General features: G+C 42.8%; 1 protein-coding gene across 1 annotated transcript; it reads right to left on the bottom strand.

Moving 5' to 3' along the window:
• Positions 1-2,407: 2,407 nt before the first annotated feature.
• Positions 2,408-24,198, bottom strand: LOC109403555 (AF4/FMR2 family member lilli). Its single transcript, XM_029861547.2, has 4 exons — positions 21,631-24,198; positions 13,379-14,901; positions 11,839-12,626; positions 2,408-6,414 (listed from the first exon to the last, which is right to left on the bottom strand). Exons 1-4 carry the CDS (start codon positions 23,404-23,406, stop codon positions 5,819-5,821), a joined length of 4,683 nt encoding a protein of 1,560 aa, XP_029717407.2. The 5' UTR covers positions 23,407-24,198; the 3' UTR covers positions 2,408-5,818.
• Positions 24,199-27,544: the final 3,346 nt, after the last annotated feature.

The raw sequence follows: 27,544 nt of genomic DNA, 5'->3' as shown, positions 1-27,544 counted from the left end.
GTTGTGGATAGAATGCGTTAATAATTATACAGTTGTCGTTATTTACCTTTAGGGCTGATTTTAAGGGTAATCAGTGAAAATTTTATATGTAATACTTGCGCAGTTGTTCCAGTGTTAGTTGCAGTTATAGTTTTGGGCTCATCCTCTGGCTTCATGTTGTGATGCTTTGCCGGAAATCAATGCTCGAAACATTGCATTGTTAAAGTTGAGGTACATGAAAGAAGAGGAAAGGTAATATTAGTGCTTTTGGTGATACTATCACGACGTCCATTCAGAATAGTTCAACGGATGCAAATGAGAAGATCATCCCTGCTGGCTTGCAGCGCTCATCAAACTCAGTGTATGTTAATGCTTAAACTATACGAACGCGGAAAATCAAATGCACGAACACGAATACATAAAAAGAATGATCTTCCATCCCACCTTCAAGTGATCTTCACAAGTAGCATTTTTCGTTCAGGCACTTTGTATGCCCATTTGCAACTTGTTCACACAAGAAATCTGCCTCGACCAAGTTGGCAGAACGCGCCCATACCCCTTTCTGAACGTTTGCGAGCTATAATATCAATATCACCAGCGAAACCAAGCAGCAAGTATTTATCCCCGCTCTCCTTATTACACCTTCTAAGGCGATGTTAAACAGCAAGAACGAAAGTCCATTAACCTTGCCGTAACCCTCTGCGAGATTGGAAGGGACTCGAAAGTGTTCTTGATACTCGAACTACGCACATCTCTCGAACAATCCTCGCCTTGATCAATCGAATCAGTTTATCCAGGAAACCGTATTTGTGCATGATCTGCCATAGCTGGTTTCGATCGATTGTATCATACGCCGATTTAAAATCGATGAATAATTGATGTGTGGACACGTTATATTCGCAGCATTTCTGCAACACCTGGCGGATGGCTAACATCTGGTCCATTGTAGCGCGTTTACCTATGAATCCAGCCTGATATTGCCCCACGAACTCTCTTGCAATCGGTGATAGACGGCGGCATAAGATTTGAGAGAGTATCTTGTAGGCAGCACTCAGCATTGTGATCATGCGATAGTTCCCGCAATCCAACGTCCTTTTTGTAGATGGGACACACGATACCTTCCATCCATTCCTCCGGTAATACTTCCTCCTCCCAAATCTTGGTAATGACCCAGTGTAGTGCTCTCACCAGTGCTTCTCCACCGTATTTTAGAAGCTCGCTTGGTAGTTGATCTGCTCCAGCGGCTTTGTTGTTTTTCAACCGGCCAACCTCCTCCTCAATCTCTTGAAGGTCAGGAGCCGGAAGTCTTTCGTCCTACGCACGTACTCCTAGATCTGTTACCACGCCACCTTCGGTGCTTGCAACGTCGCCATTGGCTCATTGTAATGCTGCCGCCACCTCTCGACCACCTCACGCTCGCTCGTGCGAATATTGCCGTGATTATCTCGGCACATGTCGGCTTGTGGCACAAAGCCTCTGCGCGAGCGGTTCAGCTTCTCGTAGAACTTTCGTGTGTCCTTAGTGCGGTACAGATATTCCATCGCTTCGCGATCCCGTTCTTCCTGCTGGCACTTCTTCATCCGGAAGACTGAGTTCTACCTGTTCCGCGCCTGTCTGAAAGGTGCCTCATTCGCTCTCGTACGGTGTTGCAGCATTCTCGCCCATGCTGCATTCTTCTCGTTTTTCAACTGTTCACATTTGCCGTCGTACCAGTCGTTTCTGTGATTCGGAGTCGCGAAGCCTAGTGCTGTAGCTGAGGTACTACGGCGGATCGGATGTCCCTCCACCAGCCATCTTCAAGTGTAGCTGCGCCAAGCAGCTCTTCCGTTGGTAGGGCCACTGCTAACTGCTGCGCGTAGTCTTGAGCCACTTCTACGTTACGCAGCTGCTCGATGTTGAGCCGCGGCGTTCGACTTCGACGCGTAGCAATAACCGTTGAAAGTTTTGAGCGCATGCATGCAGAGCCTAGGTAGTGATCCGAATCAATATTCGCACTGCGGTATGTGCGGACATTGATTATATCCGAGAAGTATTCGTCGTCGATTAGAACGTGGTCGATTTGGTTTTCTGTTTGATGGTCGGGTGATCTCCAGGTGGCTTTGTGGATATCTTTGCGGGGGAAGAAGGTGCTTTGGACTACCATACCACGGGAGGCTGCAAAGTTAACGCATCGCTGGTCGTTATCATTCGATACGGCGTGCAGGCTGTTTCGCCCGATTACCGGTCTGTACATTTCCTCCCTTCCTACCTGCGCGTTCATGTCGCCAACAACTATTTTCACGTCACGCTCGGCCCCGGAGTCAAGGTATTAAAATAAGGAAGATACAATGCATTTGACAGAAGCGTAAGGATAAATGTTGCAAGATAGTCCAAGAACACAGAAGAACCCAAGGATGTTTCGAAGCCAAACGAACGGTACCCAGGTAAATTGGATTTTCAATTGAATTGAAGTTTATTACATATGATATTGTTTCAATGTAATGTCACATAGATTTTTTTTTGTTTGCATTTTCCAGTTTCATATTTAACCATAGTTGAATTCAAACAACTTCAAAAACAGCTCTGCCAGTAGTGTTTGCTGCTGCTGCGGTGGCAGGTAGTAGGTGGTGGTTTGGATAGACCATATTTTAGTAATTAGTCCGAACGTGTAATTTGCGTACACAAATATATGTCTTGACGAATTTTCTGAAAGTTTCACAAAACTACATCCTACGTTCACGTTTACTGCTCTTGCTGTTGCGGCTGCGTGTGTTAGCATTTAGTGCTGTATGGTTTCCGCGTTTACTGTTTCCGAGATTGAACTGAATTCGATTTTGCCTTTTACTGTTTTTTTTTGTCGTTTGCTATGCAGTTGTTGTTTGTTTGTTTGCTTAATTGTAGTACTTTAATAGCATTCTCATTATAGTTACATGTGTCTTCCTACTAGTTTTTCTTGTTCTTCCGTCGTTTTTTTACAGTACAGCAACCATAATATCGTTTTACTTATAGTTGTTTACATGATGGTTGTGTTGCAATCGTCTCGTCTACATTGGCTAGATAAGTTTTTTTTTCTTTGTTAAACTCTATATTTCTGTGGACTTAAGTGCTAATAGTTTCGAATAAAATTATCTCTTAACTTAGGGGAGAGGTTACTGTTCATTTCGACCAACTTATATGGTATAACTATGGATCACAATCACGAAAGAGAAAATGAGCAAAGATCTCTTCAAGGTGCTTAATTTAATAAGATGTTACTTTGGGGAAAAGTATGAGATGAAAATAAAACGCTGTAGCAAATTTTGGTTTTTGCTAAGGGAAACGAAAAAAGTTAGTGCACAATTAACAAAAAAAAGAATAGAATTTCCATATAAATAAACAGAATATTATCAAGTCTTAGTTTTAATAGTATCTGATGTACATGTTACTACATTGTTCTGTGTTACACATATAACCCTTACAAGACTACCGAAAAAATAAAACACTTACAAGTTCCACGTACACCGTTTTCTATGTGTTCGATAGCAGTAACCGTTTGTAGAACGGGTTTAATCTCTTACTAGTCATAGATGGGCCATATAGTACATCTTCTACCAGCGCTAACAGATGCACATAAATCGTTTGAGGATTTCCTAAATTTAACACTCACAACTGCGGCACAACCATTCCTATGCGTTCGCTTCAGCATTTCTTTCCCCACGGTCGCGGAATCATCCGGCTGGGGATCCCTCTCAATACTCTCGGTACGGTTAAAGTAGTCGGTTCATAGAGATCGTCTGATTCATTTAGTTCGGCATTTATTTCTCCAATCTCTTTAGCGCCACAAGCTTAACCATTTGTAGTGACGTTTGTAGCCTGCTTTCATAGATGATGTGCGATTTTTCATCGATTTTCGTCTTAGTTGTTATGTTTTTGTTTTGTAAGCAACCTACTTTCTCTCTATCATTCGTTTAAGTTCGTTTAAATCCCTATGTATATCACTCCATACACAGAAGAAAATTGTAGATGTATAGCTCAAGTACGGACTAACAAGACAAATAGAAAACCATTTAAAGCCCTATTGGCACCTATTGAGTGTGTACAATAATGATCGACATTATCACCAAATGGCGTTGACGAAAACATGTAACAAATATTTGTTATAAGCGTGAAATTCGAACTAAAATATGTAGAAAACCGAGCATCACAACATGGGATACATACTTCTGTTGTAACCGCCGTTGTGTTGACTTTTCCGTGGTATTTTCTTTTGTCATTACCTATCAATTTATTATTCAAGGGACGTTCGAAGCTGATCATCAAGATCAATTTCTTTTCCCCGTCAGTCTAGATAGCTGTGTAGTGTCGGCAGCGGCTGTCTTAATTGGGAACAGAATAACACCAACTTACCGGCTGTTCCGGTGATAGAAGTTCACCAAACAGGTGACTCCTAATTCAGAACGTTCAGAACGGCTTTGCGCCAAAAATAAAAATAATTAGTTAATCTGTTAATCTGGAAATGGAACAGCTTTTTTCCGAAAAAAACACAGAGGTGTTTCTCCCAGACTTTTAAGATACAATTACCAAGATAAAACGAGATCGCCAACACATAGCATAAGAAAAATGGAGAAAACTCAATCTCAAGAAGTTAGGCATTTGTAGATTCCTAGTGCTAATGCCAGCTGATCTACAGTAAACGCAGTCGCAACCATGTGTATGGTCACAAAATCAAGATCACAGCCACCTAAAAATGGGCCAAGAAACCCAAAGTAATCCAGTATGAACTCGGATACAGATCAATAGATTACTGCCACTATTCGGAAATTTCAATCAGTTTTTTTTTTCTTTTCATCTGTTTTCAACTTAGTGACAAAATAATAAAAATAAATACTCTAATCTAGTCAAATTCTGCTGCTAAACGACTATCGGAGAAAAAAAGCAACAACACTGAGAAGCTCTCAACTATTCGCACACGTAGGTATGTTCGTAACATCTAGGAGCTGCGCTACAATTTGTAAACTTCCAGTTGTTTTTTTTTCCTTTTAGATGCCAAATACTTTAGAGGTTGTGATATTTAATTATTTCTATCTAACTAGCTATGAATGACTCTATAGGTTGTTGAACCTGCATTTTTTGTTTGTTTAGTTTTGAGTTTTCTAACGTTACTATTTATACCTATATGCCAGAATGTTTTTTTTGTGTTACCTTTTTAACAATCAACGGTTGCAGCCGTGTTACAAACATTACAATTCGGATGCTGATTCTAACAATATATGTATAATATCTTCTAGTGTCCATCCAGTAATACGCGCTCGGTACGTTAAGACAATGGAGAAAAATACTATAATGCGCTGCGCTCTCTATCAGAACGATGTCTGTGTGTGTGTGTTTGTATAGATTTGTGGCGTGTGTCTTTAGGCAAAGATCTGGTAAAAGTGCAATCCTATACACAATTCAGTACTATTAGTAATGTTTATCCGCTTCGAATGGGTTCCAGGGATAAAAGATCAAGGATCAAAACGTCGGAATAAAATTGCTGTTCATTCGATCATTTAACCATTTCGCTTTCGACGTTTTGTTTTTCGACCTTTTGTCGGGAGTAGCTCGTTTCAAACGATGCCCAAATACAGACAGAAATGTACAAAGAGAGACCGTCGAATCAAATTGCTTTGTATGTGTTGAGAGATAGTAGAGAGGAAGAGAGTATAAAAACCTACTCTGGCCGGCAGATGAATTTGTTGTTGTCTCTGCTGCGAAGGTCCGCCGCTGTTAACCGTTTGAATCCGCCGGGTCCCCCTACATCGTGCCATGGCGATGACAACGGTGGCGGAACGGCAGCAGATCTAGCAGCGGCGGATGGAGACACAGCAGCTTTAGGTAGCCCTCAGTTGTGCACGGTGGCCGACGAATGTTGCATGTTTCGTTCAAACTCCTCCAAGCTCATGGCCTGTCCTATGTTGAGCGATGGCAGTTTACCGGCAGAAGCCTGCGCAAGAAGTTCCGGCGAGAACCAGCGGGCTAGCTGGTTGCTGGTGGGCGATAGACCGCCATCGCGGTTGTAGTTCATGATTCCCGAAGCACCTGGCTGGGGTGGTTGGCCTTGATGGGGATGGGGTCCTTGGGATTGTGGCGGCTGCTGCTGTTGCTGGGGCCCCATACGGAACGACGGGGGCATCTGCTGCATGTGCTGGTTGCGAATGGCACGCTGTTGTTGTTGTTGCTGTTGCTGCTGCTGACGTTGCTGCAGCAGCTGTTGTAGGTGTGGATTCATTTGGTTTTGGTGTTGATTGTGGGACTGCTGTTGTTGCAGCATTTGCTGTTGCTGCTGCTGGGGTTGGTGTGACCCTAGAATAGGATTGCCACTGCGTCCTTGGAATTGTTGCATCTGCTGTTGAAATTCTAGATTGGAAGCAAAAGACATCTGCGACATCGGCGAAGGGTGCTGCTGTTGTTGCGGTGGTTGCTGTTGGGTATTGCCACCTGGAAATGAGAATAGAATATTAAATGCTAAACAGGACATAGGAATACGGCTGTAACTCTGGAAACAAAGTTCAAACAATGTTGATAATTTATATAATCATGACCCATTTCAATCCGCACTCTTTATTATGTCCCATACCGGTGATAATTGAATTCTTCCCAAAACACTTAATCTGCCATGTACGGTACCGACGGCACACATTTCCCAAAGGGAGGAGAACGTGCCTCTGGAGCCGACCTACTGATACTTGACGGTACCGACGACAGGTTCGGCACAATCTAGGGTAACTGAAACAACTACTGGATGTGGCTTCAGCATACGCACCACGATACGCACAGAATGTCTAGTAGTCAAGATGTAGGAAACCGAACAGCTACCGGAGGAGTGGAAGGAAGGGATAATCTGTCCCATCGACAAAAAAGGCGACGAGTTAATCTGTGAGAACTTTCAAGCGATCACCATTTTGAATGCCACCTACAAAGTGATATCCAAGACCATCTTCCGTCGTTTTTCACTTGAAGTACATGAGTTCGTGGGAAGTTATCAAGCCGGTTTCATCGACGGCCGATCGACAACGCCCCAGATCTTCACCGTACGGCAAATCCTCCAGAAATGCCGTGAATACCAGGTCCCAGCGCACCACCTGTTCGTGATGAATGCGGCTAAACAAAGTACATACTGGTTGGTGGGACTGAGCGAGACAGGACAAGCCTTGGCGATAGACGGGGATACTTTTGAGGTGGTAGAATAATTCGTCAACTCGGTTCCTTGCTAACGGCCTGACAATAACGTAAGCCATAAAATGCGAAGGCGCATCATCAGTGGAAGTCGTACCTACTACGGGCTCCAGATGAAACTGCGGTCAAAAAAGATTGACCCCCGCACCAAATGTACCATGTACAAGACGCTAATAAGACCGGTGGTCCTCTACGGACACGAGACATGGACAATGCTCGAGGAGCACCTGCAAGCACTCGGACTTTTCGATCGACACGTGCTAAGGATGATCTTAGGCGGCGTGCAGGAGAAGGGTGTGTGTCGGCGAAGGATGAATCACGAGCTCGCTGCACTTTACGGTGAACCCAACATCCTGAAAATGGCTGAAGCTGGACGAATACGGTGGGCAGGACATGTTGCAATAATGCCGGACAGCAACTATGCAGTTATCCAGTCAGTTATTCTGTAATTTTTTGATTGTTGTATCGAGCCCTGATGATGGTCCCATACCAGGACCGAAACCTCGGCGATGATCTGAAATCAGCACAAATTATTTTAGACTGCAAGCCAAAAATCCAACCCAAGAAATCAAAACTATCCAGTTCATTCTGATATCATTCTGATCCTGCTACAAGGTGAACCGATTTTCGCGAAAACCGGTCAATTTGTGTGCTTTGCGAACAACAATAGCATGATCGCCAGAACATTGTGAATGCTGACAGAGCTATTATCCGCTCCGCCTGAAACGCAAAGATCGGACTGATGATGAATGCATTGAAAACTGTATCTACTTGCTAGTAGGCGGAACCGACAGGATTCTTCTAGGAAGTAAAGATTTCACAATAGACCGATATATCTCTGTGATAGTAGAGGAATTCGTTCACTCCGGATCCTTACTTACGCACCATCAGTGGAAGTCGTGCCTACTATTCGCTCCAGGAGAAACTGCGGTCGAAAAAGAATACGTCTCGCAGTAAATGAAGCCAATACGATCGATAGTCCTCTGCGGAAACGAGACTTGGACCATCCGAGGAGAACCTTCAACTTCAAGCACTACAAATTGTCAAGCGACGCGTGCTAAGGACGATCTTCGGCGGTGCGCAGGAGTGAATCCAACATCCAGAAGGTGGCTGAACCGGAGAGTTTCAGTGGTCAGAGGGTGTTGCAAGAATGCCATAGGCAACAACACTGCAAAGTTTGTGTTCACTCCATAGATTCGGTTCGAATCCGAATATGTTTTGTGGCGTAATGTTTTTGACTACAAAGGTATTATCTCGAATTCGATGTTTTCTATTGAATGTTACGTACAGCGGCATCGGTGGTGTAGTGGTAAGCGTGGTTGCCTCTCACCCCAGTCGGTCTAGGTTCAATCCTAGTCGACGCCGTCGGTATTTCTGAGACAAAAATATCTGATCACGTCTTCCCTCGGATAGGAAGTAAGCCGTAGGTCCCGGCCCATGTGTTGATGGGTTCGATATGTAGGGTGTCAGGTGTGTGTGGATGTCTCCCTGACCGTCCGTGTTTAGGCTTAGTACCAGAAATAGGCGGACGTTAAACTAGAGCTGATGCCGAACGGTGTCGGCTCGCCAGAAATAAGAAGAAGAAGAATGTTTTTTCATTTTCATTTTGCAGCATTTGGTGGGGCAATGAGAGCGCAAGTCAGTCCAAAGCCGATGATAAGGAGGGGTAATGGCTGAATAGTCTTTGCTGACCACATAAACGCCATGGGATAGGAAAAGGGTATTTTGGTGTGGGATTAGGGTGTTGGTGCAGACTTGACGATATCAATGCTATTCAGATGCAAAATAATTTTAAGGCTCAATAGTGAATCGCATACCCTTCAAAACCAAAAAACAATAATCCACAAAATACCAAGCAAGTCATAGAAAGAAAAAGCGCCCGATTGCAGGGCTGGTAGTAAAACATGATGGTTGAAATAGTTAATTTAGTGACCAATTTCTCGAAAATAGTGACCAAATAGTGACTTACAGATAGCAAAAAAGTGACTTAGTAGTGACATTTGGCACAAACAATTTAGGACGAACTTTATTCAAAAAACCCTGGAGTATCGCATAATGAACATTTTCCAGAGAAAACTTCCACGCTTATTCCAAAAAACGTACAAAATTGCATGTATATATTCAATTTTCTAGCATATATTATGTAGAACTAAATGGATTCAAATGGGCATGAGGTTGATAAATAGTTGTGTTGACTACATTAATTCTTAAGTCGGTACCGGCAGAAACCCTTTGGGACACATTGAAGTTTTCAGAATAAGTTAAAACGGATGTCATTGAATGATTTTTTGGCCAAACCCTGGTTGATGAAGAAATTCTGAGCGACATTATCTAAGGAATTCAAGAAGAAAAACTCAGAGGTGGTGAATGAACTTCTGATAAGATTTCTATGAACATAATTGCGGTATTTTTTGTACTTGTGGTAGTCTGATTCCACGGGAACCTCTTGGAGGAATATTTGCTAAAATTTCTGGAGATTTTTTTTAATGAAAATAAAAATGTTATAACTTTCGTAGTTCATGGCAGCGTGTACTAGGGAATGGCGATGCTTCGAATGTGGAATTTCTTATGAAATCTTTGCAAATCTGGCTAACATTTTTTTGGCGGAATTCCTGTTTTGATGAAACACTTGCACAGAGAGTTTTAGTAAGAATTTCTCATGTATTATTTTTTGAATATTTGTGCAAGAATCCTCTCAAAATAAAATAAAAAATGTGGGAACCAATAAAAGTAAGTAATAAGGAATTGTTTATGGAATTCTTGAAGTATTTCGCGGCGTACATCTTTATCTCATATTCAAAAAGTCTAAGGTGAAATTCCCAATTCACAGAAAAAAATATTCCAGGGATTTTTAAGGAAATGAACCATTCTTTTTCAGGATTGCATTTGTCAGACATTCCTTGAAGAATATTGTCAGACTAACGAAATCTGCCATAATTTCTTCCAGGCACTACACCAGAATATTATACGGAAGATCTTGTAAAAAATTCAGAAATAAGTAAATAGGGAAATGGAACCATCTCGGCAGGGGCCCTATTTTTGGCACTTTTCTGTTATAACTCAGCCAATTCTGAACCAATTGACACACTTTTTGGAACGCGATGAGATACGTATAGTATCTAGCCGTGTACAAAATTTCAAGTCAATTGGTTTGGAATTGACTGAGTTATAGCGAAGAGTGCCCAAAATACCGGCCGCTGCGCAAGTGGTTCGCTACGCTACATGTATATATAACAGCAACACAAGGTTTTCAAAATGCTGACTGAAAATTTTAACGTAAACTCCGCCAAGAATTTCGGCAAGAATTCTAAAAATGCTTAAGTAATTTTATCAGTAGTAAAAAACCTACGATTTTTTGTTATTGTCGAGTATGTTATCACAAAATGTTGTTTGAAGTGTAGTCAAACGAACCATATGCAAAAAGACAACCCTAATAATCAAAGTCAGTCTGTCTACAAAGATTGATGAATTTGTCAACAGATCTACATATACGTACTAGACATTTTATTGTCTCCAGTAACACAAAGCTTAATTTTCACTATTTTAAACTCTTCATCAACTCTTGTTTTACTCACTGGCTCACAGGACATTGAAAATAGTTGAAAATAGTGACTTTTTAACAGAAAAAGTGACTTTAGTTGAAAATTGCTGAAAATAGTGACTTTTTAGTGACTTACTAAAAAATAGTGACCAAGTCACTAAATAGTGACTCGCTACTAGGCCTGCGATTGTTTATTTTGTCAATTATAGCAAACGGAAACTTCTACCCTCTCCTACTCGCCAGTCACCCCGGAAAAATGTCCCTTCAGTTCTGGAAAATATATTATCCCCAATTAAGCCTTTAATCGAATTGTCCGCGTGGTCTTGTAGTACCCCTGCTAGGTAAGAATCAGTCATTGCCATACATATTAAATGCTAGACATGACCCCATGGATAGCATTTGCATATGTAAAAGCTTTGCTGATGTGACTTTCCTATTAGGCAATTCTCTCATCTCATGTTTGTCTTCAAAACCTTATCAAGCATAGAAAATTGAAGTTGATAAACAATACATTACAAGGTTCGAATTCCCATAGAATGAGATCATTCATTCGCACTACAACACCATAGGAGATAATACCACATTGGCTGATTACAGTACAAATGTGAAAAATCTCCCTTTTCCCCCTATCCGCAACCCGGGGACGCGCCCTGTTAGATTTCGAAAGCCTCGGAGAATATTACAAACCTTCAATGGCATTCCCATAAACTAACCCACATTGCCCATTCAGGGGTCTGACTGGGCCAATTACCCTCCCTCAGTTTGTAATATTCTCTCCAACTTGGAATTATATTTTCCCGGCACATAAATGACTTCGACAAATGTTCGATATACTATGCAGCGTCATGATCAGTATAACTATATTAGATGACTTGGACATCTGATTCTTACAGAATTGTTTGCCATTGATTATACATTCAGCTATTCTAATCATTACTGCAAAGGCCATCGACCACATGCCTGAAATCAAAGCTTCCTGGAAGATATAATACAAGCCCAGGGAGAAATAAGAAGAAGAAGAATGTTACGTACAAATATGTCGGTATCATTTTTTGAGATAAAATCGCCTCTAGTATTGATGTTTGTACTAACCCATATTGTAAAATGGTCATTCGCCTACTTCCTGCAATTCTGACACAACTTACCTTTCAGGATTGGCCTACCCTGAGGCTTGGGCATCGGTGGCATCTGCTGACCTGGATGAGGCTGCTTCAGATTCCAAGGAATGTTTCCACCGGGCATTCCCGGCGGTTGGTGACTAGCGCGCATCTGTTGGTGGTTCGGCTGCGATTGTTGCGCACTCTGGGGACCTCCCAGCGAGGATCCATGCAGGTGAGCATTTCCCATGTGATGGTGAGGAATCTGCGGTGGGGGACCTTGCGGTTGGCTGTGCGGTGGTGGTTGTAGCGGAGGATGCGATCCGATAAGTGCAGCTAGATTTCTCTGCTGTTGCTGTTGTTGCTGGGAAAGAGGGTTGTTCAGTCCCATTAGGAGATTTTGACCGCCATGGCCACCGCCAGTTCCTAGCGGAGGGCGTTCGATAGGGGGCGCACTCGAAATTGTCGAGTGAGATGGGGCGTTGGTGGAATTGCTAGCGGACAGTTGCTCAGTTTCCTTCTCGGCAGTCATTTTACGTAGTACGGACGTGGGAGTGAACGCCAGCGGCGTGGGAGAAGAAGTGTGCTGAGAATGTGAGTGCAACGGTGGAGTTGGTTTGGCTGGCGATGCAATCGAGCTTGCCACCACAGGAGCTGCGATGGAAGGAGAAGGGACAACAGTTGTTGGGGCGCTGGTTGCGATACTGTTGGCCGGTTGGTTTCCAGTTTGTTGTTGGTTGAGATTGCCAGCTGATGAACTCGCACTGGTCGTTGTTGTGGAAGTCGTAGAAGCAGAAGCCGTAGATGATGCCGCAACACTAGTCTCGGGTTGGGTACTGAAACAAAAAACAAGGTTGTTACCGTTAATAAAAAAAAATATAAATATTCTCTAGGGTAAAGGCTCTCTTAGTAGTGGTTGTACTAATTGTAGTGATAGTGACAACCTAGCACGCTTTAGCTCAGAAGCATTTTATGAGAAGTTTTTTTTTCACCAAGGAAAAAACTTGGTATTTATGGATTATGTGTAAGATAAAAGTCTTGAAACCTTATAGGGTCACAGAGTCATTAGTAATTACGCTGCCAAATTCATCCTGTTCGAAAACAAGCGACTACTTCACCTATCATTAATATTAATATTACTACAACAAGCTACTATCACCACAATTAGAACATTTGCCCTAGTTAACCCTTTCCTTCCCACGACTTTGAACGGCTATATCTATGCCAAAAAAGCGTTTCCGAAAAAAGTGGTAGAACAAAAGTTATTGCAAATTGGCTAAATTTTTCGAAATCAATGAAAAAAAATTTGGTTGTAAATCAATAGGTTTTTGATTGTTTATCAATAGTTCAACTATTGAAACAAGTAGGTAGTAGTTGGGTTAACCTTACGAGGTTATAACCATATTCTAAAAATTATTGCATCATATTCATCTAATTCCGTTTGTCCGGGGTTCGTCGAAAATCGATGGTGCTCTAGAGCAACCATGGGAAGTAGAGGGTTAACATACGTTTTGTTTTCAATGAAAAACAACATTGCTATTATCCAACACAAAAAAAAGTATGTTAGCTAAATAAAAGTTAAACCTACCGGTTTTGTTGCTGCTGCTGTTGCTGCTGCTGCTCCTGGCGTTTGCGGTAGTTTTCCCTTTGTTCTTCGAGCTTCTTGCGAATCAACGCATTCTGCATAATTGACTGAGTGTGGTACTGCAGCTCCCGAGGGGAGGGAATTCTCTGCGGCATACCACCGTTGGGCAGTGGCGACAGTCGCATCTGCTGCTTGGAATGGTGCTGGAAGAGGAGGTTCGCACTGTTGGCAGCAACTGCAGCTGCGGCAGCGGCCACGGCCGCCGGTGGAACCGTAGCGGCTGGTGGCAGAATGGGAACGCCTCCTGGGCTCGGTTGGATAAGGATGTTGGGGGAAACTACTCGCGGGCTGGTACTGATGGTACTCAGAACCGAGCTGAGAAGTTCGCGATGCGGTTGAGCCGTGGCCGGGTTGGTCAGTTGCTGCCAAAGGTTGTGCTGAGAAACTTCACCGCGGGCCATGCCATGCAACAGGGCTTGTGCTTCCGGACGCTTGAGGATTTCGGCTTGACGGGCATCGTTCACTGCCGGAGGGTGGTGCATTTGGTTGAGATGCAACATCTTTTGGAGGAGTTCGTTTTGCTGTTGCTGGTGATGCAACATGTTGATCGGATGAGGAGGATGAGCTGCTGGGGTTGGCTGGGTATTGTGCGGTTGTTGGTTTTCTGATATTTGAGCCATTAGTTTTTTGAAGGTCATGACGTCCTGCGGCGGACCCTCGTTGGACGAATGACCACCAACGTTGACGCTTCCACTACCACCACCACCAGACGAAGGTGTGATTAGTCTGGGAATTGATGGACCAACTCCAGTGGACCGATTTCCAGTATCGCCATCACTTTGGCGGAATCTCGCTTCCAGTTCTTCAACGCTGTGAATCTGGCCGCCACTCGGAGCCGGAGGAATTGGCCCATGTGGACCATGATTGCTAACGTTGCCACTGCTGCTAACACCCAGCAGCTGCTGCAAATTGCGATTTTGAATTTGCTGATGATGTTGCTGCTGCTGTTGCTGGTGGTGCAGTCCAGGATGGTTTGGAGGATGTGCCAACAGCGGATGGCCATGCGGGTGAGTTGGTTGTTGAGGTGGTGGAATTTGATGCTGCGGAAGATGCTCTCGATCACGTTGCTGGTGTTGTTGTTGTTGCTGCTGATGTTGTTGTTGCTGCTGCTGCAACTGTTTCTCGCTACGCTGAAACAATTCCATCAACGAATTCGACGATGTACTGGCGGCCGGAGAGATCGGAGCAAAATATTTGTTCGAATTTGTGTCTGGCATATGGTCATCTAGTCCGGTTGACGTGAAATCGTTGATCATGTTGTTGATCTCATCCTGAAGCGACGATCGCCGACTGTCGTTGAAATGTGATGATGGTTGCTGTTGTTTCGGTTGTTGAAGCTGCGGCGGTTGGTTCAGCCCGGAGCCCGGTTGAGTCGGTTGCGATTGGGCGCTGCTGTCCTGGCGAAACCATTGAGAGAATCGAGAGCCTCCGACATTGCCGCTCTCTTTGCTAGCTGGGAGATCCGGCTGTAAAAGGAAATGAATATTAATATTTCAGTAGAAATCGTATAAAATTTTGCTTTCATAATCTGCATAAAATCAATAACAGTTTTGTTTATGTGTTTGTTTGCTACGATTTAGCTTGAGAACGGGCAACACGCCGTCCATTTATTATGGAAGGCAATGTTTATATTTTTTTTGACAGCCTCCCAACTCCTGTAAGGTTTTATACATGAAAACTGATATTTTTGCATGGCATCCACTCGCTCACCTTCCTTCTGTCACACCCATATGGTTTCGCATTATGCGATTTACACAGTGTATTCTGTGAATCCTCGCCTTTGGCGTTTTCCAATCGAAACCGATCTGGTTTTGTTGCTGCTGTTCTTGCAAAGAGTTTAATCTCGCCTAGTTTGGGTGGTGGCTACGGTTAGGATAGCTCAGATCAATCTTCACCATAAAAGCAGCAACGATCAATCTTTACAGACTTATGCAAAATGGTACAGCCCAAGCAGCCTTAGTCCAAGAACGTTACTTTCGCAAGGGAAATTTCTATCTAGGACACCTTGTAAACCCGGTGTTTGCTACTTCCAGTAAAAATGAAATGGCAAACTCGCGTGTTCATGCCACGAGCATGTGTGCTTGTCAACTACGCAATCGTTGCTACACTTATCTCTGAACTAATCACCAGAGATGTATGTGCTATCACAATTGATGATTCTGTTGAAAATCTCAACAGAAAACACGTCTATTGTTCGGTGTATTTACTGCGTGATGAACCTTCCCCTACGGATGCTTTCAAACAAGTCATTGAATACTGCACTTCAAAAGGCCTTTCGCCTTACCTTCCGCTAATTGTTGGCAGTGATGCTAATGCACACCACATCATCTTCTGGAGCAGCTCATACATGGCTGCAGTTTGATGGAGTACTTAAGTAGTACAGATCTTGAATTACTTAACATAGGCAATCGCCCAACCTTCATGGTATGTGCTAGAGAGGAAGTGTTAGACATAACGCTTTGCTCTAGTAGAATTAGTCACGAGCTGACCAATTGGCATTGTGTCAGATGAAGAATCTTTATCTGACCATCGCTACATCTTTTTTGAACATTTAAATTGTACTTCGCAAACATTGCGTTTCAGGAATCCCCGGTCAACCAACTGGGATTTTCACTGATTTGTTTGCGGTCAAATTTCATTGATATTCACCATCTATTGATACTCCAAGTGATTTAGACGATGCCGTTTATACTACAACGGCCCTCATTATGGAAGCTTTTGAAGAAGCTTGCCATCTACGGTCTGTGAAGGTCACAAGAGGAACCCCTTGGTGGAACTCTGATCTGGCAAAGCTCAGGAAACAATATAGAAAGAGTTGGAACAGACGACGTTCGGCTGAATCGGAGGCTTTCAGGACAGCTCGCAAGGCCTACCAGAAAGCTCTTCGGTTTGATGAACGATCCTGGCTGAGAAAACCTGTGTAGTAATGTTTCCAACTTGAGTAAAGTCAGTCGGTTGAACAATATCCTTGCGAAATCTGAGGATTTCCATGTGAACGTACTTCGTTTGCTAAATGGCGACTTCACTTTCTCTGATGAGGATGTTTTGGAATGTTTATTCAGTACACACTTCCCCGGATGTGTACACATTACATCTTCGGATGAACCGGAAGTATTTTATTGTACATAGTTATGATACTTGGAGTATTATAACATAACTATAAAATCGATTATATGGGCACTAAACTGCCCCTATTCGCATAATAGTCCCATGTTAGCTGGGTTTCCTACTCACATGGGACTGTTGTGCGAATGGGGGCAGTAAATAGCTTTGCTAATTTCCATTCTCCTGGAGCAGATGGGATATATCCTATTTTGCTTCAGAAGGGATTTGTGGGGTAAATTCCCAAATCCTGGCGGAATATTACTGTAAAGTTTATTCCGAAAGTGGGTCAAGCGTCGTATGAAGAAGCAAAGTGTTTCAGACCTATAAGTTTAACCTCTTTTCTTCTGAAATGCTTAGAACGAATTGTGGATCATCACATCCTTGATGTTCATCTAGCCAACTTGCCTCTTCATGTGAACCAACATGCTTCCCTATCTGTAACGTCCACTGTGACTCTTTTACAAAGGTTGTTTACGATATTGAGAAAGCATTCACTCAAAAGGCAGCATCCATTTATTACGTAACGCTAAAATCGACAATTTTTTACCCCCCCTCCCCCCTCCGTAACGCTTTTTTGTATGAAAATCCTAAATTTTTTGTATGAACCGTAACGCTCGACCATACTTCCCCCTCCCCCTAGAGCGTTACGTAATTTGTGGACGACGCCAAAGCAATCTTGTTTGGGTGTTTTTTTTTTAATATCGAGGGTGGTTTTGACAACGTGCCTTTCGATGCCATATTGGAAGCCGCACGGAGTCATTATATATTTCCAATTGGATTTACCAAATGCTCAAAAACCGACATCTCTTCTCGACATTGCGTCAAGCAGCGATTTGGAAATTGAGTGTTTGTGGATGCCCTCAAGGGGAAGTCTTATCACCACTTTTGTGGAATCTCGTAGCAGATAAGCTCTTGAGGCATTGTTAGTCGGTATGTGCATCAGCATTCTTTTCGACCTGATGCAAAGCGCCCTTCAGGTAATTGAGAGGTGATGTCGCCAATATGGCCTTTCGGTAAATCCGAGTAAAACATCTATTGTTCTTTTCACGGAAAGCCGGAACCGTAGTGGCGTTTGACCATGACCTTTGCGTCTCTTTGATTCTGAAATCAATGTGACTGATCAGGTAAAGAACGTAGGGTCTTGTAACATTTGGGCAGGTGTACCTATTTTGGGCATTTGCCGCTATAACTAAGTCAATTTCAAACCGATTGATTTCAATTTGTGTATAGGGCGAAGTGAGAACGATCCAATCAAAACTAGGTCATCTCCAAAGAATGTGCTTCAACTCCCACGGCAGCCCTCGAAGTTCTCTTTGATTTTGCCCCACTACACACACATTCATCTTAAACAAGGAACACTTTCTTGCTTTACCGCCTATCGGTACTCGGTTTTTACTAGAGGAAACTCCTGCGAACCCTGAGATCAACACACACCTCATTGTTTTCATTTTTGGTGGATTGAGAAAAAGTTGTCAAAGCTCCAAGTGATCTTAAAATTGCTTTTCTTATACAATATTTTCCACGAAATTCCCTTCCCGAGAAGAGTGGACATCTGGTTATCCGGAGAGAAGTATTTCAGACGACATCGTACGTTACACTGATGGCACCCTTCTCGAAGGTCGAGCAGGTGCTGGTGTCCTCTCATGAGCTAAGGCTACATCAGTCTTACTCACTTGGTAGACATAGCACCGTTTTTCAGGATGAAATCTTTGCTTTTATGTGCACTCCTCAACACTTCAGCAACACGTAATGAGCAAAGTTATATTACTTCTGTTCAGATAGTCGGGGTGCTATTAAAGCACTTGCTTCGGGCAACTCTAGGTCAAAGTTAGTTAACGCTTGTCGAACTCATATCGAAGAGCTGATTTCAGCAAATGACGTTCACCTTGTATTGTTACCTGATTATTGTTCCATCGCTCGAAATGAAATGGCTTAGTTAGCTCGCATTGGAGCATCACATGACTTCATTTGCCCTGAGCCAGCTATTCCGATAGCGAATGACACTTGGGCTGCCACTCCAACAAATCTGTCTAAGCAGAATTGCAGCATGCTGGTCAAAGCTTTGACTTGCCACTGCCGATTCAGCTATCACATGGCGTATACTTAGCAAGCTGATTCGTTTATATGTGATAGCTGTGAATCTGATTATGAAACTTCGTATCATTTGATATGTAACTGTCCAGTTTTTGCACAACTGCGTTTCCGAGTACTCTGTAAACACTTATTAAGTAAAACCAAGGATCGGTATATTCGCCTCACTCCATTCATATTCACTCCTCTTTGCTGAAGCGAATCGAGAAAGATGCAGCAAACGGATAGTCATGATCAAACATGCAATCCCATCACCAGTGAGAAGCGATGGGCAAATTGTTCGACATGGATATTCGTTGCCGTCCGTCGCAGTTTGGATCGCACGCGAATGAATGAATGGCGAATGGTGAAGAATACTGGTGAGCAGTCTTGTGCATTATCACCATCATAACACAAAAAAGCCGCAACATCAACATTGCCCTTCTTCCTCCATCAACGCTACAGCCGACCGTCTCTATGTTGCTATCGAACACATTCGAGACGAACGCATTGATACGGTGGCTGCCGCCGCCACCAGTGGGGTGACACGGCTGTCAAACTCGGTACATCGCCGCTCCACCCAACATCATTTTTGGTACGGCGCGTTTTGGTACCCACTTTCTGGTCGGTTCACCCTAACTTGCTCCTGATTTTCGGGTGTGTGGTTCGTGTGTTGCTAGTGCTTATTTCAGAAATTACACATTTCAAACGAAATCGTTGTTTTTGATGATTGTTTCTGTTTCCTTATCACTTTGCACGATATTATAAGTAGCAGCGAAGCAGTGTCGATGTTTCCAGCGCATTTTTTCCATGAATTAAGCAATCAAAACAAAAACATTGGACGCCATGTTGAATTTAATGCTGGGTAGATGATTCTGGCCCTTCGTCATCCCCCTGGCCGCCACGCTCTTTCTCTGCAAATCTCTTGAGTAGCCGAACGCTTCTTAACCGTCGTTCCGACGCAGAGCTATGTCACTCACTGCTGGGTGACTCTCGCCTGAAAATGCCAGGATGAGGGTCAATTTGTTAAGTAGTATTGCATGGCGCAGAAAACACAAACATAGCACGCCCTATGAATAGAATGCAAAGCGTAGAACAAAAACTCGCTTCGGCGTTTCATCGTGTGGTTCGAAAACAAGAGACGATCGCTGCTGTTGGATGTGGTTGACTCTGCATTGAAAGAGGGTTGGCTTGAATGGCTTTTGCGTGAATCGATTATGTTTTGATGGACTGCGTTTGTCGTATGAAGTGATGGTTAGAGCGAGTGTCATTCGACATTGACCATCCTGAAACTGCACAACCCTGAGCGATCGAAGCGGCTATTATCATAACTAGAAGAGATTTTTTGTATGTAATGCATACATTTTAAGTGTATTGTTGTTGAAATGCTAGATTAGCAAAGAAAATAATAAACATTCTTTGGGAACATCAAAATTTCATATGCACAATATCACTCACGAATCGCATCACCGCTCGATCGCTTGCGATGCGAATGTGGACGAATGAGTACTTTCCAAGTGTGGCTTCCCACCGTTCGCCGGAGTTTGCTGTCGTCGCTGACAAGCAATGTTGACATTGGGTTTGAAGCTGATCTTGTCCTAAGAGAGGATAAACCGATATTCAAAAAAGCTTACGACGTGCCGTACAAATTGCGGGAAAAGGTGATTGAGCTTCTGGATTCGCTTGAGAAACAAAACGTTATTTCGCCAATACAGGCACAATTGCAACGCTCACAGAAATCAGCTGAAGATTGTGGGACCGCGACAACTCAGTTCGAAGGTTCAAGTGTCGATACAACGAGAGAAACGTCGAAGGGACTCCTTAGATTCTGAGGAAGAGCTGCTCGGATTCCCAGACGAGCAAGGCATTTCGCTTAGGCCGGACATCGAGAAAAAGAAAGTGAAATTTACGAGAACTAGTCCAATAGCAACGCCAAGAAAATCGTCATCAAGTTGAACCCCAGTAGCAATGTCTGCAGTAGTGAATCGTCATTGAGCCCTGGGAGAAGCTTAGAGAGAAATAAGAAGAAAAATGTGATATTTAAAAACCTAATGAAAGGAGAGGAAGAAATTGTTGAGAATTCTATAACTGTATGAAAAGATCAAAGAAGTTTAATGTTTATGCCATTGTCAAGAATTTGACGCTCTGAATATTTGTATTAAAAGTATATGTGCAATGAACTCGAAATAGCCACTATTTTGTTTTTACAATAAGACTAACGTCTAATCTAAAGGAGGAAGAATTGTTATGATCGGGCAAATAGCCAAACCCTTTCGAGAGAGTTATGTGAGCATAGAGAGGAAACAATAAGTGAGCGATAAGTGAATAAACCTAGATCGAGTTCGATCTCTTGTAATTTGGAAGTTCGTTAGTCGTGTTTTTACTTCTATTAGAAGAAACTCCAATTGGTAATTTATATTGAACATTTTACTACCAAGAAAAGCATTGGTCGTTCTCACCTATGTTTTCAACACGTGCCTTGCCTTAGGTTACTTTCCAACTGGTAGCTTCACGGTAGTCCCGATAAAACGCATTTGAAACCTCCCTAAAACCCTACGAAGCTCACCTGAGAGGCAGGGTAGCTATCTAAAGCCACTAAAACACCAGGGAACCCCTCTGAAACCTCCCTGAAATCCCCTCAAGTTTGCATATGTAACTAACAAAACACTGTATATTACTAAAATAACTACAACAGAAGTCAGTAAATATAGCAGAAATAACACATTTTTGCATTTAAAATACAATAACCACGTCTATGGTATGATATGGAACGGATTTTTATTCCTTTACTCGCAGGAAAGGAAACCCTTAATTAAATAATTCTTGTGCTCATAATAGTACTAATTTGAAAGGACGGGCTACATATGTACAGTTCTTAGAGACACAATGATGATAAAGAATATTGATCACTATCCAAATGAGGCAGATTATGAAGCAATAAGCCTATTACAAAATTTGTCCCAAAACAATATTTCAAAATGTCCTGAACACTTTAAGTCAAATATATCTTCAATACTTACATATAGCAAACTACTCGGCAGTGCGTCAAGCTTGAGAAAGTCCTCAAAGTTGAAATCGTCGTCGTTGATCTTGGACTGCCCTAGGTTGCCACCGGAAATACCACCGCCAACACCAAGAGCCGTCGTCGTCGGTCCCAGCCCGGATTTGGTGGTGCCGATGGATCCTCCCTCACTAGCTCCGTCTCCTGGGGTACGATCCATCGACTTGGCGTTGGGATCGGCAGCATTAGGCGTCAGCAACTGTTGATTGGCATTTGCTTTGTCTGCCGGCGGCCCTCCGGTACGACCCGGAAGCGTCAACAAATCGGAACCGCCGTCGTCGGCGTTATTGTTCTTATCGTTCTGCCGAAGTGACGAGGCCGGACGATGGATGGTTTCCTTTCCGAGCTGTTTGGCATCCGTCAGGTCCTGTTTTGGGTCGTCTTCCTTGTCGGACTTGGTCGTTTCCTCTTCGGACAGCGGGTCGTCGAATCCTCGCAGTTCGATAGTGTCCGTTTGGCACGTTGGCTCGCTGAACCATTCGGGTTCCTCATCACGGTGATCGCTGTAGAGACGACGACGGTCGTGATGGGAAGAATGGTAATGATTGTTGTAATTATTGGAATGGTAGTTGCTTCCTCCGTGAGAATCGTTGTACGAATTGGACGAATAACGGGAGGACATGCGAGAGTTACGAGAATCTTTATCATTTCGATCGAAATCCCGATTAGGGTGGGGCCTCCGCTCGAAGCGTTCCTCTCGATCACGGTCCCGTTCGCGATCACGATCATAATCCTTGCGAAACTCTTTATCACGGTCATTTCGATCTCTGGGATCTCGGGTGTCTCTCGTATCGCGTTCTCTGCTGTAGCTGGAATTGGCGGAAGCACGGTAATCGTTACTTTCCGGAGCATCTTTATCCGGACGATAATCCCAAGATACATCCCGAGACAAAATACGACCGCTTCCTATGCGCCGTTCCCTGCCTCCGATGATATCCCGTTCATTACGAAGCAGCCCCCCGCCGATGTTCAAGCCGCTCGTGTTGGCACTGGGAGCCGCAGGCATTTGACATCCCATGTTGAACGACCGTCTTTGCGGCGAAAGGACAATTCCATCCTCCTTACGTAATCTATCTTTCGGGTCACGTAATTCCATACCCCCAGAACGACGCATATCCATACGATTCCCTCCTCCACCTGAACCACCGTCAGCATTCCCACCACCGGGTCCATTGGCAGCACGATTCCGTCCGTAGTTTCCACCCGATCCGTTTCCTCCTCCGTTCTCATCCTCGTACGCACCATCCGATGGTTTACCGATGGACAAACTTTTCCCGTAACGATCCGTGGTCCGATCTAGAATGCTAAACATACGGGCAAGTTTATCATTTTTCGGTTCAACCATAAAGATGGGCTTCTGCTTCGAGGGTTCCAGATTCCGCAGCGCCAGCAGCTGGTTGATCGAATACCGTGTCCGGTTGGATTTTTCACTACTGCTGCTTCCAGAAACCGGAGATCCGGCACCGGACGGAGCCGATGCAGACAGAATCGCAGGATCCATCGCTTCCAGCGCACTTTTTTCGCCTCCGTCCGAATGAATAATGCCAACGCCACCACCTCCCCCACCGTCTGCCGATGACGACAGCGACGAAGAGGAAGTACTTTTCGCATTACCATCTCCTCCAGCACTTCCGCCACCGCTGTCTAGATGGTTGTTATCCTGAATGCTCGGCGTCTGGCGTAACGTTTCTAGCAACATCGACGACTGCAGGTCCATATTTATCGCGTCCGACATCGTTCCGAAAAACGCACAAAGATGCGAAAACAACCCACGGATTTAACTTTTGTGTTGGAAAACTGCGATTCGTTCGCGTTCGCTCGCTGATGAATGAAAAAGTTTCTTTTTTACTCGCTTCCTGACGTTAACACCAACACCACCCCACGAGAGGAAGGTTTGGTTTTTGACAGTTCGTGCTGTACGCACACGCACATACACACTCAAATCCGTTTGTAAAACAACTACGCGATTCAATTTTTGGGGGCACACCAGCAGCAGAAACGCCAACGTCAGTCCCCCCACCCCACTGTGCCGTCGGGAGAAGATAGACTTTCCGACGCACGATCTCACTCACACGCACGATTTTATCACAGATGTTTTCCTGTTCCTTTCCTTCGGCACTCGCGTTCTTTTGTCACTAGCTTTCGACGTACGCACACGATGTCACTGTCTGTCACACACAGAGATGTTGGAGAAATGGGGACTCCTCTCTTCGTGTACGTGTACGCACACGGATACACACTCGCACTCGTCTCTTTCTGTCTCTCGCCCAAAGGAACACAGATTGCAAATATCCGAGAAAAATGAATTTCGTCCACTTTTCAGTGGCAAATTTCCCGTCTCAATGCACACTGTTTTAGCTTACAAACACTAAAAACTACTTTTTACAAAACGATACTAGCGATTGCTGCACGTTTGGGGAACGGCCGGATCCGTTTTCCACTAGAATTTCGAAACTTTTCCGCAGTAGACACAAAAACTGAAATGAGGCAGCCATTAACAGTACCCAGAGGCGAAACTGCGATCTTTGCTTTTTGGCAGGTTCGGACGGTGTAGTGACGGCGTAATCAGGGTGGCCAGATGGTTTTCTTCGATATCGGTAGAATTATTGAATAAAAATCGGTAGTTATCGGTAGGCTTGAAAAATAGCTTGAAATGGAGTTCTCAACAAAAACAGACATATCGAGTTGAAACAGAATCAACCTGATGAATCTTTGGGAACAGAGGTAACCATAGACTCTATGGCATAGAGCATAAACTTCAAAACATTGGAATGGGAAATATTGAACTAACATGATAGTAGGTAAGTTCTGAAATAATGCAACTTATCATCACTGTATTCTATACCATCTTCTTTCTAGACATTATACCGTGGATGACGCCAGATTTCTGGGATTCTCCCAGGTATTATTGCTAGGATTCCTTCAGGATTTCATGCTGAGATTTTTTGGGATCTATTTGGGATTCCTCCAGGAATTTGTCCAACAATTCCTCCAGAGATTTAATCCAGCCTTTCCTAACAGAATTTCTTATGGAATTTTGTTTGGTATTTTTCGAAGAATGCCTTTTTTTCACGCATTTAATTTGACTCCAAAAATTTCTGTGAAGTTTTTTGTATAAATTATTACTGGGATTGTTCAAGGGCGTAGCCAGCTTTTCGGCCAGAGGGGGCGAGCAGCCTTACACTGAAAACCACTTTGCAGTAACAAGGAGTTCAAATACTTCATCATTAAAAAAAAAAGTGAAGTATGAAATATGGGTGATTAACAGGAATGGTTCAATGGAGGAATCATATATGATTATAATCCTGAGGAATTCCTCAAGATATTGCTTCAGGAATTTCTTAACAAATGCCATCATGAATTTGAATTTATCCAGCAGTTTCTCCAGAAATTTCTTTAATATTTTTCCAGGTTTTTTTAATGTAGATATTCCAGCAGAAATTACCTTCGGAAAATTTGCAGTAATTCCGTTGGGAATGGGAATACCTTCAGAAATTTCTTCAATAATTCCTCCAGAAGTTTTATTACGAATTTCACCATGCATTCTTTTGAGAAATTCCCCAGTAATTCTTTACAAGTATCATTCTTAATTCCACCAGAAATCCGTTTGAGAAGCTCCAGAAAATACTTTAAGAATTTCTCCGGGAATTCTTTCAAAAATTCCAATCAAACTAAGATTCATTTCCTTGAGGAATACCCTAAGAAATTTTTGGAAAAAAATCTTCGAAAAATCCTTTGATGAATTCCTTTGGAATTACCGGAAAAAATCTTTGAAAATTTCTAAAGGAATTTCTTTCTGAAATTCCTGAAGGAATATCTTTGGAAGTTGCTAGAGGAATTTATTTCGAAAACCCTTAAGGAATTCCACCGGAAATTTCTTGACAAATTCTTCAGAAATTTCTTGAGGAATTCCTTCATTTCTAAAGCTCCTTGAGAAATTCCATAAGACATTCCATCGAGAGTTCTTCTACGATTTCCTTTAGAAGATTCTTCGGGAATTCCTTGAGGAATTTCTTTGAAATAGATTTAGAATATTCCTTGAGGAACTCCTTCGGAGTTTTCGTGAGGAATTCTTCCGAAAATTCCTTGAGGAATACCTTCAAAAACTCTTGGAGGAATTCATCCGGAAATTTCTGTGAGAATTCCTTCCCAAATTCCTGAAGCAATTCTTTCGAAAATATTGAAAAAAAATCCACTAAAAGTCTCATGAGATATCCCTTCTGAAATTCCATAAGGAATTTTTTTAAAAATCTTTCAAAACTTCCTTGAAAAAATATTTCGGAAATTCCTGAAGAAATGCTTTTTGTGATTTTTTATTTCCTAGAGGAACTCATTCGGAAATTCTTTGAAGAATTCCTTTAAAAATGCCTTGATAAGGAAAATTCGGAAATTGTTAAAGGAGTTCGTTAGGAATTTTTTTTTGACATATGTCTGAAATGTCTTATGGAATACCTTCGGAAATTTCGTGAGAAATTGTTTGATAAGTTCGTTGAGGATTTTTTCGTTTTTTTTTATAAATCTTTACGAAATTCCTCAAGGAATTCCAGCGAAAGATCCTTGAGAAGTTTCTTCGGAAATTCCTCAAGAAATTCCTTCAAAAATGTATTGCGGAACTCCTACGAAAACTTGACAAACTTCTTCAAACATTCCTTCAGAAACACGTTTGGGGATTATGTGAGAAAATCATAAGGAATTTTTTTGAGGACAACCGTCAAAAATTTTTGGAGGAATTCATTCGGAAATTTTTGAAGGTATTTCAAGGCAAATCCATAAGAAATTTCTTTGGAAATTCCGGAAGGGATTTCTTTGGAAATTCGAAGAGGAATTCCTTTGGAAATTCAGGAGAAAATCCTTTGAAAATCCCAGGAGAAATTCCTTTGAAAATTCCTGGAGGAATTCCTACGGAAATTGCTGGACAGACTCCTCCGGAAACTCATGGAGGAATTCTTCGGGAAAATCCTGGAGGAATTCCCTCGAAAATTCTTGGAGGAATTCCTTCGAGAATTCTTGGAGGATTTCCTTCGAGAATTCCTGGAGGATTTCTTTCAAGAATTCCTGGAGGAATTTCTTCGGAAATTCCTGGAGTAATTGCTTCGGAAATACCTGGAGAAATTCCTTTCTGAAATTTCTGGAGGAATTCCTTCGGAAATTCATGGAGGAATTCCTTCAGAAAATCGTTGAGCGATTCCTTCGCAAAAGTCCTGGAGGAATTCCTTCTGAAATTTATGGAGGAACTCCTTCGGAAATTCGTGAAGGAATTCCTGGAGAAATTCTTTCGGAAATTCGTGGTGGAATTCCTTTGGGCATTCATGAAAGAATTCCTTCGGAAATTCCGGCAGGAAATCCTTTGAAAATTCCAGGTGAAATTCCTTTGAAAATCCCTGGAGTAATTCCACCGGAAATTACTGCAGGAATTCCCTAGGAAATTCCAGGAGGAATTCCTTCTGAAATTGTTCGATGATTTCCTTCGGAAATTCCTGAAGGAATTCCTGCGGAAATTTATAAAGGAATTCTTTCGGAAATTCCAGGAGGAATGCCTTCGGAAATTGCAGAAGGAATTTCTTTGAAAATTCCTGGAGGATCTCCTTCGGAAATTCCTGGAGGATTTCCTCCGGAAATTTCTGAAGAAATTCATCCGGAAATTCATGGAGGAATTTCTCAGGAAATTCCTTGAGGAATTCCTTTGAAAATTCGTAGAGGAATTATTTCAGAAATTCGTGAATGAATTCTTTCGGAAAATTTCTGGAGCAATTCCTTCGGAAATTCATGGAGGAACTCCTTCGGAAAATGCTTTAGGATTTCCTTCGTAAAATTCCTGGAGGAATTACTTCGGAAATTTATGGAGGAATTCCTTCGGTATTTCCTGGAGGAAT

The sequence above is a fragment of the Aedes albopictus genome, chromosome 1, assembly GCF_035046485.1.
Source record: "Aedes albopictus strain Foshan chromosome 1, AalbF5, whole genome shotgun sequence".
Lineage (NCBI taxonomy): Eukaryota > Metazoa > Arthropoda > Insecta > Diptera > Culicidae > Aedes > Aedes albopictus.
This window is presented reverse-complemented; position numbering and strand designations above follow the sequence as displayed.